Source organism: Myotis davidii, unplaced genomic scaffold, assembly GCF_000327345.1.
Source record: "Myotis davidii unplaced genomic scaffold, ASM32734v1 scaffold862, whole genome shotgun sequence".
Lineage (NCBI taxonomy): Eukaryota > Metazoa > Chordata > Mammalia > Chiroptera > Vespertilionidae > Myotis > Myotis davidii.
This window is the reverse complement of record NW_006293230.1, coordinates 496,068-511,126: the sequence shown is the minus strand read 5'-3', so window position 1 is coordinate 511,126 and position 15,059 is coordinate 496,068. Positions and strand designations below refer to the sequence as shown.

Below are 15,059 nucleotides of genomic sequence, written 5' to 3'. Positions count from 1 at the left end.
TGCCCGCCCACGGCTGGCCCGGCGGCTCTCTCTGGATTAAGCTGCCAACAGAATGAGAGCATATGCAGCTTCACTCCAGCAGCAATTTTATCTTAAAAGCCAGAGCAACACGTGCCTGCAAAGGCCATCCATCCCCCTGCACCGCGTCCTCTCTCACCCCTCAGTGGAGCTGACCCCGTGACTCAAAAGCAGAATCCTGTTCTGGAGGCCATTAACACGGAGGGTGAGACTGACAAGAGCCTTAAGCAGGACGCTTTCTCCTTCAAGAGGACGTGCACACCAACCACAGAGGGAAGGGGTCGGGGAGCCGTACCCGGCTGCACGGCGCGATCCAGTAGCCGACGGCGAGGAACGGAAGGCCCAAGGCCACCACCAGCACCACCAGACACTTGATGGCTATGGTCTGCTCCCGCAGTCCCGACAGGTTCTCGTACCAGATGGTGAGGAGCTGCTGCTGGCAGTTGGGGTGAGCCACAAACTGGGGGGAGAGAGGGAGGCGGGTTACCACACATCGTCCGCAGGGCAGCTGCTGGAGGTTAAGAGGAACATCCTAGACCTTAGTGCACGTGTTCCAGAGGTACGCACTGCAGGGCTCAGTCCCATTCCCGCTCACCTTCCCAATGGCCTTTCCAAATTGCTTTGGAACTGACACAGTGGTTCTCAATCTTCCTAATGTCGTGGCCCTTTAATACAGTTCCTCATGTTGTGGTGACCCCCGTCTGAGCCCCCTGTGAAAGAGTCGTTTGACCCCCAAAGGGGTCGCGACCCACAGGTTGAGAACCGCTGCTCTAGAAGCACTGGGACTCTTTGCAAGCCCTGTCCTTCTTCAGGGAGCAGAACGGACTAGTCATCAGGCCGACGCCAGAGGGTGCCCTTTGGAACTGGGTCTGTCCTTTGAATGGCCAGGTGCAGCTTGCCCAGGCTCAGGAATTATTCAGGGCCATTCACAAATCAACTATAAGTGCCAAGGCATTTATTTTTGTATTGATTTCAGAGAGGAAGGGGAAGGTAGAGATAGAAACATCCACGATGAGAACCATCAATGGGCTGCCTCCTCCACACCCCCTACTAGGGATCGAGCCCACAACCCGGGCATGTGCCCTTGACTGGAATCGAACCCGGGACCCTTCAGTCCACAGGCCGATGCTCTATCTACTGAGCCAAACCACCTAGGGCAAGTGCCAACATATTTTTTTTAAAAAGAGACTTTAGCAGCACTAAAGTCCCACCAGGCAGAGGGCTCATCTCTAATCAAGTCCTAGTTCCGATCCTAAAGCTCCGCAGTGGCTAGGCAATTCCGAACGTTATTTGACTCTTTATCAAGAGCACGCCTACAGGGCAATGAAGAGGTTTCCACTTCCCGGTTTATAGTTTCTTTTCATTGAAAAAATAAAATAAAACCTCACCCCCTCAGGTTGGGCACTGGACGCCCCCTCTCGCCTGCCCTCTGGAAGCCTGTGGTGGCCACTCTGGTGGCAGCCACGGTGCCTCTTTGCAGGAGAGACAGATGTGGCTGACAGATGTGGTGGAGGATGAGTCTCCAAACACTAGATTTGAAATACTTAACGGAATTTTTTTCAGTAATACAAACTGGCAGGATTTGGGAGAGTCAGAAGTATGAAAAAGAAGATGCTATCTTTTCTTGTTTGATGAGCTCAATGTGAAAAAGAGTATCTGAACTTGCACGTTCCTCTCAATTCACTTATAAAAATCCCAGGTCCCGAGGGTCAGTGGGCACTGCCAGCCCCGAAGTAAATATGAGACCTTCTTTCCAAACTCAAGATTCTGTCACTTTTCCAACATTCTGAATTTTGAAAATAGCACTTCAAGGTCAATGCAGACATTATTTGTACTCGTGATTCATGTGCGGATATATTCAAGGTTGATGGCTTCTGGAGGTCTCTGTGGCAATTTCCCAGGATTCTTGAGAACTCCAAATTTCCACTTCTGCCCTGTGTCTGTTGGATCACTTTCTTCCTGCTTCACCCCTCCTTCTGTGAGAAATCCTCACTCCTCTACAGTCCCTGTCTGTCTCATTCATCATTCATTCACTCACTCACTCACTCACTCACTCAACCTTCAACATGTCATAAGTCCCTCCCATGAGCTTAGGCCTTTGGTAGAAGAAGATGAAAATGGAAGTATTCAGCATTGCCTTAAGGGATGAGTGGTCCTGATCTGAGGCACACAGCAAGCTATCAATAAATGTGAGAAAAGCAGAGATTAAAAATGGCGGTGGAGTAAGTGGATGCTACATAGACACACTCCCAGGACCAAACTGGAACTACAACTAAAATATAAAAAAACCCACAAAACCACATTTTGAATAATCGGCTGAAGACTATTTAGAGAGAACCTTGATAACCACGGACTGAAAGTGGAGACCTCAGAGAGACTGGTAGAAGGGGCAGAGGCGTGAAAGGGCTGTTCAACAAACAGCAACTGAAGTTCTAGGGGTTCCATTGAGACCTCTGGTGTCTAATCCCCAAGCGGGGCCCCCCAGCAGAGAGCACCAGAATTGAGAAGGGTACCCACACAATATCTGGCTGTGAAAAGCAGCACATGGGGTTGCTGTCTGCCAGGGAGAGAAATGGTTGGAAATTCAGGCATCCTCTTAAAGGGCTAACACACAAAATTTCATGTGCAGCCACCCACCTTGTGCTCTAGCAGAGGGAAGGGCAAAGTGGACTGGAGTTGTGAGCAGAAGCCAGGATTGGGGGCTCTGGAGTTAGAGCTTGGAAAGCGGACACCCCAGTTTCCTGTGCTGAATCATACCCTCATGCTGGAGAGGTCATCTTTCTCACGCAGATCTTTGCTACGCAGGTGGTTTTTGCAGGGGGTAATGCAGTTGCCCCACCCTATTAGAAAACACCTTGCCCCAGCACTTGGGAGTTTCTGAGGCCCATTAAGAGACTGAGAATAACAGCCTCCAGGCAGAAGCAATTGCCCCACCCTGTTGAAAATCACTCTTGCCACACCTGTGGAAGATTGCCTGAGGGCAACTCAAGACACAATTCTATCAGTCTGTAGACAGAGGCAGTCTCTGGAGGCTTTGAGTCTTTGCCTGACCTAATTAGTCAAAAGCAGCGTTTGACACTGTTCTGCATTAGAGATTGAGATGGGTAGCAGATCTACCTAATAAATGTTAGAAAAGCTATTAGAATGGAGACCTGGACTCATATGCTTGTCAAGATAGTCAGTAGTTAATACAGTCTTAATTTGAATGTTGGTCCAAATGCCCTGATGTTTAGAGGGTCTGCATTTGTGGGAAGTTGGATTGATGTAAATAAAAGGCAGACCTGTGACTGCAGCCAGGCTTGGCTTGGCATGGGGAGTGGTGCATACTGGGAAATCCACAGGTAGAGGATGTGATGTCAGCATATCAGATTACCACTTGGGAAGCACTTTTATAGGGTTTGCTCAAATCACAAAATGCCTACAGAGTTAAAAGACAGGTGACGTGTCCCTGTGGAATTGGTGGACAAATGTCCCTCTTATAAGTGTCCTTGGTAGGTTTTGAATTCTCAAGGGTCTTTCATAGCTTTTGAACTCTCAAGAACAGAAGTACTCATGTTGTAGTATGGCTCCCTCTTCCCACTCCTACTCCTCCTTGAGCTGCTCTTTAAACTTGAAGATGTGCTTTGTGGCATTAATTACACTGTATAAGGTTACATAGCCTCAAATACTTGATGGAAATCCATCCTTTCCACGTGGCAGAAGGGGGTGATCCATCTTTGGCTCACTGTGACTTGCTCACATAGTGCAGATCCTTAATCTATGTTAAATATGATGTTTGCACCTTGTCATACTTTACTATTCAGCTTAACAGGTATATTTCCTATACTACTAATTTTCCCTCTTCTTATTTGAGATAATAAGCATCATCATATGACATCTGTTGACTCCCCCCCCCCCATTTATTTTTAGAGAGAGTGGAAGGGAGGAGTAAAGACACAAAGAGAGAAATATTAATGTGAGAGTGATACATCAATTGGTTGCCTCCTGCATGTGCCCCAACTGGGGCCAGGGATTGAGCCTGCCCTTGAACTGAGGTACATGCCCTTGACCGGAATCAAACCTGAGACCCTCAGTCAGTAGGCCAATGCTCCACAGGCCGACACTCTAACCACTGAGCAAAACCAGCCAGGGCTGTTGACTTTTCTTAATCCACGGGAAAAAAGCAAATAGGTATTTTCCTCAGTGGTTTTAAATCCTAACACGAGCACACCAGGACCATTTGAAAAAGAAAATGAAACCGATGCAACAGTCGCAAGTGAGGGCAGAAAAGCTAATCCCTCTCAGAGATGAGTTTTGCTCTTTTTAATGACTTCAAAACAGGGCGTGACCTTTATCTCTGGACTGGTTTTCCTCCTAGAGCACCCCTGCCACCGCCCACCAGTCCCAGTGGCTGGAGAGAACATGTATGTTGTTTCCTAACGTCAGTGGACCAGCAAATCGAAATCATTCCAAAAATAATACCCTTATTTGAGGTTTCCCGATTTAAAGGAAGTATGATTGACACAAGAAAATCTCAGTCTTTCCATGGCACAAAATGACTGCAGCATGAGAAAACACCTTTTTCCTGCCAAGTTGACAAATAGGTTGTAAACTGAACCCCCATTCGTGGCAGACTATTAAGAAAAAATTCACGGTACACTATGTTTTCATGAAATCCGCCTTTACCAGAACTATCTTTGTGGGGACACTGTGGTGCAGAACATGGTGGGAATGTTCCGTTTTGCTTTTAATTTCATTGTTGGAGCCTCAGTTCATACAATTTAAAAGAAAATATTCCTGTGGGTACAACCACAGGAAGATCATTCCATCTTCCTTTTAAAGTTCTTGAGTTGTGATGTATAAACGGAAAACTTACATGGTGCAAGTTTTCTGGACTTCAAACCCACTTGGTGTGAACTGCTCTGCTACCTCCCGGTGCCTGGGCACAGACCGGCGGAGGCTGCCCAGTGCGGGGTCGGGCCACGCTGGCACGGGCACCCCAGAATCTCTACTGCATGTGTGTCCCCCGGTGTCTCGCTGCGAGGCTCCACCACTGAGCTTTCTCTGCAGGTGCTGGGAATAACTTTATGTTTACATATTGCTGCATGTCTCTTTTCTGGGTGGCTGTCTCCAGTTACACTTAATCCCACCATGGAGGAGAAAGGAGAGTGGGCAGGGAGCGATGGAGACGTCCCCGCCTCCTCAGAGCCCTTTTATGAAGATCTGGTGTCTCTTATCTTTGTCAAGGGCTTTCTTACAATTGACGGAGCTACCAGCGGTAGGCAGAAGGCTTGGTATTTCTGTGGGTGCAGGGGACTGGCATTCCTCTTTAAGTCACACGGAAGATGGATGGAGAGTCAGAGCTAGAACTCCGGACTTTGGGGGGGAGGGGCAAATAGTCCCTTATTTTAATTAAAAAATAATTCGTGGTTTTTTTTCTTGTATGCATTTTCAAAAAATCAAATTTCATCTTCCGTTCTCTTGTAGTAGCAGAATTTAAGTGACCCTACAAACAGTAACAGTATTTACCATCTTTCCAGTTGTGTTATTTCCCATAGAGACTCCTTAGAAATGATGACTGGTCTTCAAAATTCCTGATAAAAAGCACGATTGTTTCCTGCCAGCCGCATTTGATAGCCCATTTCATCAGCAGTATTAAGAATCGTAAGTTTTTATTATTTAATAATTTAAGAGAGGTGAAATAGTATCTGTATTTTAATACGCATTTCCTTTGTTACCAAGGTGCTTGAAAATTTTAAATATGTTAGACATTTGGATTTTCTTTTCCGTGAATTACCTTAGCTCTTAGCTTATTTTTCTATAGAGCTCTGGAAATTTTTCTCATAAATTTGTTTGAGCTCGTTTGATATTAAGAATACCAATCCATTATCCTATACAATAAAAGGCTAATATGCAAATCGACCAAACAGCAGAACAGCCGGTCACTATGATGCACACTGACCACCAGGCGGCAATGCTCAATGCAGGAGCTGCCCCCTGGTGGTCAGTGCGCTCCCACAGGGGGAGCACCACTCAGCCAGAAGCTGGGCTCATGGCTGGCAAGTGCAGCGGCAGTGGCAGAAGCCTCTCCCACCTCCGCAGCAACGCTAAGGATGTCCGACTATCAGCTTAGGGGTATCCATGGGGAGCAGGCCTAAGCCATCAGTCGGACATCCCCCAAGGGCTCCCGGACTGCGAGAGGGCACAGGCCAGGCTGAGGGACCTCCCCCCGCCCCAGTGCACAAACTTTGTACACCGGGCCCCTAGTAAGTTATAATTGAGAAAAATATTTCTCCCAGATCTTTCTAATGTACAGGGTTTTAGGCTGCATGTGATCGAACTATTTATATTTTTGCATTGTTATCCCTTCTACTGCTTTTATTTTGGAAAGTTCTTCCCCACATAATCATTACATTCATGTGGAGACCCCTGCTATGCAGATCTTTCATATTTTCATTTTCTTGATTAACTGCCATCAAGTCCCTAAGGCCTGTTTGAACCCGTGGTGCGATTCCCGAGCTCTGGCAGCTCTGAGCCCAGAGAGGAATCGTAGACTCAGAACCAGGGCCGGGGGGGAGATCTGGGCAGATGGCAGAAGACACTTCCTGAGTCTCCTATGGAACCTAACAGCCTGCCATCACATAAAACTGGTTTCCTTGTTGGAATTATGGGCCACTGTGAATAAATATGAGTGTATATTTTTATGAGGGGAAAATTCTATAACATAAAGTTACCTTGAGTGCATCCTTATAATCTGAGAGGAGATTTTTCTTGGGAAATAGAAAGGTGATGGTGGGGGAAAGGGCGTCAGGAGTGGGTGGGTATTTTCCCTTTTTGCTGGAGTGGAGCTGGGTGAGTGCTGAGAACAATTCAGGAAGCCTTTGAGAGGGAAAAAAACAGAACTTGGGACTTTGGGGGCATTCCAGAATAGGGCTCTTCTGTACATTTTCCAAATGAACATTCTAAATCAAAGACTTTAACTAATGTTCATTGTATAGCAAACCAGAACATCTCAAAGTCTTAACTTTCCTTTCAGTTCCACATATATTACTTTTAACTATAGATATATATATTTTAAATATATACATATTTAATCTATCTATATATAAACTCTCAGATTCTTTTTTAAATTACATTTTTATTGATTTCAGAGAGGGAAAGAGAGATAGAAACATGAATGATGAGAGAGAATCATTGATTGGCTGCCTCCTGCACGCCTCCACTGGGGATTGAGCCCGCAACCCGGGCATGTGCCCTTGACTGGAATAGAACCCTCAGTCTGCAGGCCGATGCTCTGTCCACTGAGCCATACCAAGTAGGGCCACATGCATTCGTTGTTGTTTCCTGATAGTTGACTGACAGCACATGTAGTGTTGCTAATGACACCTCCTACACAGTGGTCTCCACACCCATTCATTTAAAATGGACACGCAGGGGACGTGCACCCTGCGAGACAGCGGGGTGAGGGACGCACATCTGCAGACGAGCTGTCTCTGCTCACAGGACACTTTCAGAGCCAAGATCGAGAAGCTGTGACAAACGGAATCACTGCTCCCCTCTCGGGTGCTCACGGGAAGAGGTGCGCACTGCGAACCGGCATAAATCCAGGCAGGTTTCCAGAAGCGTCTTAAGATCCATCTAATTCAAAATGACCTTATCTTGTCACTGACAGCGCCTTGAGAATGATTTCACTTCCAGCCTCAATGTCTTGGTACATAGAGGGGAGATCTGTCACCGATGGCTGGCTAGGATCTCGTGAAAACCACGTGTGGAAGCTCTCTACAGTGTGGTAGCATTGCACGCACACGCGCGTGTGTGTGGGGGTGTGTGGGGGTGTGTGTACGTGTGTGTGCATGTGTATACGAGTGTGTACATGTGTGCGCATGTGTGTGTATGTGTGTGCATGTGAGTGCATGTGTACGTGTGTGTGCATGTGTGGAGAGTGATCCTCACTTGCTACCAGGAGACCGCCTGGCCTCGCCCCCCTGTGAGAGGCGTGTGGGTGTCTCGGTGTGACAGGGGCCGTATCTGTCAGGCAGGACTCGCATCCTCTGGGTGCGCAGGGTCCGCCACCTGCAGCCAAGGCGGGATTGCTCTGCTTGGGCCCAGACAGTCCCTCAGGGCGTCAGCCCTGGGAGCACCGCTGAGAGAAGCTTGTCCTCCAGGTCTCCTGGCCCTCCTCCTAGACCAGTGATGGCGAACCTTTTGAGCTCGGCGTGTCCGCATTTTGAAAAACCCTAACTTAACTCTGGTGCCGTGTCACATACAGAAATTTTTTGATATTTGCAACCATAGTAAAACAAAGATGTATATTTTTGATATCTATTTTATATATTTAAATGCCATTTAACAAAGAAAAATCAACCAAAAAAAATGAGTTCACGTGTCACCTCTAGCACGCGTGTCATAGGTTCGCCATCACTGTCCTAGCCCTTACTCAATTCCTTTCGGCTTAAACTAGAACCAGTGCAGTGAACACGAAAGCCGTCTGTGATGACTAATAACAGAACCTGCTTAAGAGCCATCGTCCTGAGAATGAACTGCCATAACGCAGAATGCTATGAGCTACTGCTTACTGAGCAATCACCGTGTCCCACACCTGTGCTGGTTACCCCACCTGCAGCAGCTCGTGTAGTCCCGGAACCAGCTGACCAAGCAGGTACTGCTGCTGTCTGCACTGTACTAACAAGCACACCAGGCATGGACTGGTGAGGGGCCGTGCCCGCGGTCACACAGGGGCTGGAACCCTGGCAGGGTGGCTCCGGAGCCTGCCCTCCTCAGCTCCCTGCAACACCGCATGACCCCAGCTCTACTGATAACAGCTTACTATTTGTGATTTATCAGCGTCTCTTAAAAGCACAAAATTTCATTTATCTAACACATATAAGCTGTGAGATTCTGGGTAAGACATTTTTATTACAGTAAAACATCATAACCTCAATTTTCATGAATTATTTAAAAGCCCCACACAAGTAGCAGATAGATACACATAACAGTTTATCTCAAGTAACCAGATTAAAAAAATAATCATAATTTTACTTTTGGCAACGGCATGACCAACTCCGTAGCAATGTGATCTCAGACCAGTCATTGAAGCTGGGAGGACCTTCGTTTCCTTGCAGAATAAAAATCTCATCATCTATCTGATCTATAGGTCTGGTGCAAGGATTAACGTGAGGATATACGTAACAGTCCCTTCCAAAAGCGTGTGCAAGTAACAGATTTTACTGTGAGCAGCTGCATCGTGACGGGCAGTTAGAGTGCTTTGTCATAGCTCAATCCATTGAAATCCCACCCAAACCCTGAGACAGAGAGGAAATAGTACCGCCTTTTATAGAGAAAACCAGAATGTACAGAAGTCCTAGGACTCATCCCAGGTCTCATAGCCCATCGAGAGTGTCTGACTCCCCACTTTGCCAGGAAACGTCACTCATTCCTTTCAGGAAGGAAAAGGCACCTTTCACCACAACATCTGCCCTCATTACGGGGAGGTGGCCCGGGATCGCAGCCTGGGCGGTGTTCCGCGTGTTCCCAACGCGCTGGGTGGGAGCAGCCACTCACCTTCTTGACCTCGTACTTGATGGCCAGCTTGACGCGGCTCAGGGAGGCCTTGTGCTTGGGCGCCTCCGCCGCCTCCGCCGACTCCAGGTCTCCGTTCAGGATGGCCTCTACCTCCTCCGAGTCGCGGCACAGGTCCAGCACTCCCACCACGAAGTCTTTGCACTGCATGGACAGCTTCCGGTAGTCGTTCTGAGGAGGAGAGGTTTGGCGTTTAACGCAGGGAACTTGCTCTCAGGCCCTGGGAAGGGTGTCAGGTCCTCTGAGCACGAGGAGAAGACGCGCCTTCCTCTGGTCGGAGGCTGCGGCCTCCCCCCAGCCCCCCACCGGGGATGCCAGGCTGGACTCGCCCCCACCCGCCCGCAGCCAGGACCTCCTGTGACCTGCCCATCATGAGTCACCCCTGTCCCTGGTTTTATTACTAGCTGTTGCCTAGATGACGATGCTGAAGGGACAAAGCGTCAAAAAGAGCCGCCTCTCTCTGGTACAGGCACATAACTGTTTTCTTAAAGCCCAAGCAACACCATTTCTATAATGAAAAAACATTTTTACACCAGTTATTTTATTCTACTTACTAGGGGCCCGGTGCACGAAATTCGTGCACTGGGTGTGTGTGTGTGTGGCGCGGGAGTGTCTCTCAGCCCAGCCTGCCCCCTCTCTCATATTGGGAGCCCTCAGGCGTTGACCCCCATCCCCCCCCAATCGCAGGATCGGCCCCTTGCCCAGGCCTGACGCCTCTGACAGAGGTGTCAGGCCTGGGCAGGGGACCCTCATTTCCCCCCATCACTGGTTCTGCCCCCAGCCCAGGCCTGAAGCCTCTGTCCCAGGCAGCAGGCCTGGGCAGGGGACCCTCATTTCCCCCCATCACTGGTTCTGCCCCCAGCCCAGGCCTGAAGCCTCTGTCCCAGGCAGCAGGCCTGGGCAGGGGACCCTCATTTCCCCCCATCACTGGTTCTGCCCCCAGCCCAGGCCTGAAGCCTCTGTCCCAGGCAGCAGGCCTGGGCAGGGGACCCCCATCTCCCTCTGATCACTTGCTCCACCCCCCGCCCAAGCCTGACGCCTCTGACCCAGGCTTCAGGCCTGGGCAAGGGGACCATCATATCCCCCCAATCCCCAGCTCCGCCCCCCACGCAGGCCTGATGCCTCGGCCAGAGGAGTTGACCCTCATCACCCTCCAATCACCAATCACTGGATCGGCCTCAGGCCTCAGCAGAGGGGTCAGGCCTGGGCAGCGGGGACCCGCAGCTGCAGCGGCCCCGTGATCGTGGGCTTCGCTTTAGGCCCAGGCAAGGGACCCCTAGCTCCTGGGACTGCCAGCTTTGACCGTGCCCAGCTCCCATCGCTGGCTCCACCCCTACTTCCTGCTATCATTGGCCAGGGCGGAAAAGCACCTGATTCTCCTATCATTCTCCCAGGGCCGCCTTTGCCCTGCCCCCCAGCTCTTAGCTCCCCCCTGGGTTTCCGATCACTATCAGTGGCAGGGGGCTTCTTCCTGCTTTCCCTTTCGCCTCCCTGCATTGTGCCTACATATGCAAATTAACCGCCATCTTGTTGGCAGTTAACTGCCAATCTTAGTTGGCAGTTAATTTGCATATAGCCCTGATTAGCCAATGAAAAGGGTAGCGTCGTACACCAATTACCATTTTTCTCTTTTATTAGTGTAGATTTTTAGTTGAGGTACAACAAATTTTTTTTTTTAATGGGGATTTTCCTAAAGTGGCGATTTGACGTGGAAGATGGAGCACGTGCGGAAATAGCGTGTCCAGGTTACTATCTCCCGCCGTGGTGGCGACGCGGCTGCTCCAAGTGCAGTCAGGCCTCACCCAGCGGCCTCAGCGCGCCTGGCCATGCGCCAGGACGGCCATTCCCACCAGCCCCGAGGCCCCCATGTGTTTCTGACCCACTTCATCTCTGGAATGACTGGCGTGCAGGGCGTGTGGGGAAGGACAGGTGCCAGCAGAGAGGGGTTTCCCTGGTTGGTCTGCAGGGCACGTACCTACATCCAGGAGAAGACAAGTGTCTGATTTATAGTCACTGAAGTCCCAAGGGGTGCAGAGTACCAGTACCTGAGAGGAAAGATCCCAGGCCACTGGAATGAACGCCTCGCTAGAAAAAGGCTGCGAACCTCTCCTTCCATTCGCATGTGTGCGTGGCGCATGGACTGGTATGGGGAAGTCAGCGGGCAACCGCCCCAGTTACCTCCTGACTGCAGCTCTATTCCTCACCCTCTGGTTCCTGTCAAGGTGTCAACGACCATCGTAGGAAAGTGTCTCACTTCCGGAACCCCAGTTCCACTGCTATGGCTCTCACTAAAATGACTGCCCGTTAAGAAAGTTAGCCAGATGATCATCTAAAGTGGTGCGCTTGCGGAAAGTGGATTCCTCATTTCGACATATCTGGAGACACTGTGTGTCTAATAACTAAGCAATACTTTGCACAGCAGAATTTCCTAATTCTGGGCTTCTGAAAATCACACCTTACAAAAGGCATGGCCCGAGCTGGTTTGGCTCAGTAGATAGAGCCTTAGCCTGGGAACTGAAGGGGCCGGGTTTGATTCTGGTCAAGGGCACATGCCTGCATTGTGGGCTTGATCCCCAGGAGGGGGCATGTAGGAGGCAGCTGATCAATGATCCTTTCTCGTCATTTATGTCTCTCTCTCTCTCTCTCTCTCTCTCTCTCTCTCTCTCTCTCCCTTTTTCTCTGGAATCAATAAAAATATACTAAAATAAAGGCATGAGGGCCCAGCTGGTGTGGCTCAGTGGTTGAGCATTGACCTATGACCCAGGAGGTCATGGTTCGATTCCCGGTCAGGACACATGCCCAGGTTGTGAGCTCAATCCCCAGTGTGGGGTGTGCAGGAGGCAGCTGATTAATGATTCTCTTTCATCACTGATGTTTCTATCTCTCTCTCCCTCTCCCTTCCTCTCTGACATCAATAAAATATTACTTTAAAAAAAGGTATTCTAATTTCATTTTTTAAAAAGGCATGAGGAATTCCACTTTCCCTCCTTAAATAATTAATTTATATGATGTGATGGGCCAAAATCAACAAGAGGAGGGGAGAATGTAGAGGCTCCCCAGACTAGAGGAGTTTCCATTTCAGACATCAGAAACCCAGCTAAAGGACAGTTACACTTAATCCTCTTCCTCTCATAAGGGAACAGACAAAATGAATAAAAACTTCAATCTTTGGTTTCCATTCAAATTGGGACCAGGCGACTGATAAAATTAATAAAATGTTCAGTGCTGGTTTCTATGCGGAGTGTCTGCCTTCCATGCTTGGAAGACTAATGAAATATTTTATTATACCATCCAGAAGTATTAAATCCATGTCTGTTTCCATAGAAAGCTCCCCTCTTAATACAATTTTTTAGATGAAATGTCCTCATGTGCCTCTTCAGTTCAGACTGTTCTATAAGATTTGGTACAACACAGGACGGCCATGGCTCCATTGAGCAGAAATAAGAGAGACGATTTCTTATGCTTGACGAAAATGTGGGAACCACTTCTGCGGTAACACCTAAATAATGACTCGTTATCTTACAACATTGTCGTCTGTAAATTGCCCAGCCCCAAAGAAAGCCATGTGGGCTGTCCACGTCCACTGAAAGATCAGCCACCCACGTGGCCAGACCACACTCTGTTTTCATAACTACGGAAACCTCTCCTGGCGGGTAGTCTGCTCCCCCAGCACAGAATGCAGAGCTGGAGGTAATGGGCGTTTCTTTCACTGTGGTCACGGGGTGGCACTGGTCATTATTCGGAGGGCTCGCCGGGAACATGGGGGTGCAGACCGCCCTTCCCGGGTGCCAAAGCAACCGCCTACAGCGGCACTGACCACCAGGAGGTCCTGCCTCATGTTCCTGACCAAGACCATTTGTCTGCTCTGCATTTCCTGGTAATTTCCCCCTAATTTAGTTTTGCTTAATCGTCTTTATAAGCCGCTCATCCATCGCCTGGGCCTGCCACAAAGTTATGGGGTGGACCTGCTGCCCACTTGGCAGAGCAGGAACCCAAAAGCCCAAGGACCACCCTGGCCAGTGGCTTAGTTGGTTGGAGCATCGTGCCATCCACCAAAAGGGTTCGGGCTCTCTCCCCAGTCGGGGCACGTCCAGGAGGCAGCCGATCGATGTTTGTCTCTCTCACTCGCCCTTCCTCTCTCTAAAATCAATAAAAACATATCCTTGGGTGAAGGTAATTAAACAAAAACGCCCAAGGCCCTGCACAAGCCAGAGGAAGAACAACGGCGCCCCATCGCCATCGTGCCCTGTCTACAGGTCTCAGCACTCGGATCAGCGCTTACTCAGCATTCTAATTCTCTTCCATCCTTTTTCCAAATCCCTTTTATCCTTAAGAGGAAAACGGGAATTCAATTCTAAGTAGGCTGGGCCCTGTCCGATCCTTTCCCTAGTAACAAAGAGAGGGTAGTGTTCGGAGCATCAACCTGAAGCCAGACTTCTTAGGTTCAGATACTGCTTCTGCCACTCAGTGCTGTGTGATCTTGAGAAGTGACTCAGCCTCTCTGAGGGGAATAAGCCTACCCAATAGTGCTGCTGTGGCGCTTACGTGCTCAGTGTGCTTAGCACACATCAAGTCCTACAGAAGCTTCGACACTGCCACGTACAGCATGTGAGATGGAATACTGAGGCCGGACCCACGGCTCCCACTCTGGGCCTGGCAGCTGGAACCTTGGCCATCGGCCCTGTTTTCTCTGTAAGATGAGAGGTCTGTCTACTTAGATGATTCCTAGAACCTCTTCCTGCTGTAAAATGCTACCTTGCTCCAGGATTATATTCATGCTCCTCTTCCCGGCAGCCCTGCTGTGGGAAGAGTTGAAATTGCTCTTCTGCGTTAAAGAGCGGAAAACTGAGGCGCAGGGAGGGCAAAGGCTTTTTTTCCCTTTTTTCAAAAATTCACTTTGCGTTCCGTCAGCTTAATGACCAGCCTGCTTGCCTCTGATACGCGGAGCATTAGACCCGGAGGCCATCCTGTCCAGGACCCTGTCCCCGGGAATAGCTACCGCAGCGTCTGCACACCCACAATACGCCCGTAATAGCCTGTCACCACGCCGTCCTCCCTTCATTTATCTTAGTCTGTATCCGAGCGGGGCCGGCCTCCTGGGGTAATGACCTTCATGTGTTTTCGGCACCGGGCTTCCTGCAGTCTTTTGCTCTTCTGCGTTAAAGAGCGGAAAACTGAGGCACAGGGAGGGCAAAAGGCTTTTTTTTCCTTTTTTCAAAAATTCCACTTTGCGTTCCCACAGCTTAATCAATGACCAGCCTGCTTCCATCTGATACGCGGAGCATTAGACCCGGAGGCCATCCTGTCCAGGACCCTGTCCCCGGGAATAGCTACCGCAGCGTCTGCACACCCACAATACGCCCGTAATAGCCTGTCACCACGCCGTCCTCCCTTCATTTATCTTAGTCTATATCCGAGCGTGGCCAGCCTCCTGGGGTAATGACCTTCACGTGTTTTCGGCACCTGACCTCCTGCAGTCTTCA

The 15,059-nt window shown here is 49.5% G+C and overlaps 1 protein-coding gene across 1 annotated transcript in view; it reads right to left on the bottom strand.

Annotated features, from left to right (window-relative positions):
• Window positions 1-15,059, bottom strand: part of TRPC3 (transient receptor potential cation channel subfamily C member 3) — an 81,077-nt gene that overhangs the window by 62,639 nt on the left and 3,379 nt on the right. The window contains exons 3-4 of the mRNA XM_015565975.1: window positions 9,559-9,749; window positions 314-478 (exon numbers count right to left, since the gene is read on the bottom strand). Coding sequence (XP_015421461.1) covers window positions 314-478; window positions 9,559-9,749 — 356 coding nt within the window. The remainder of the gene's footprint in view (window positions 1-313; window positions 479-9,558; window positions 9,750-15,059) is intronic.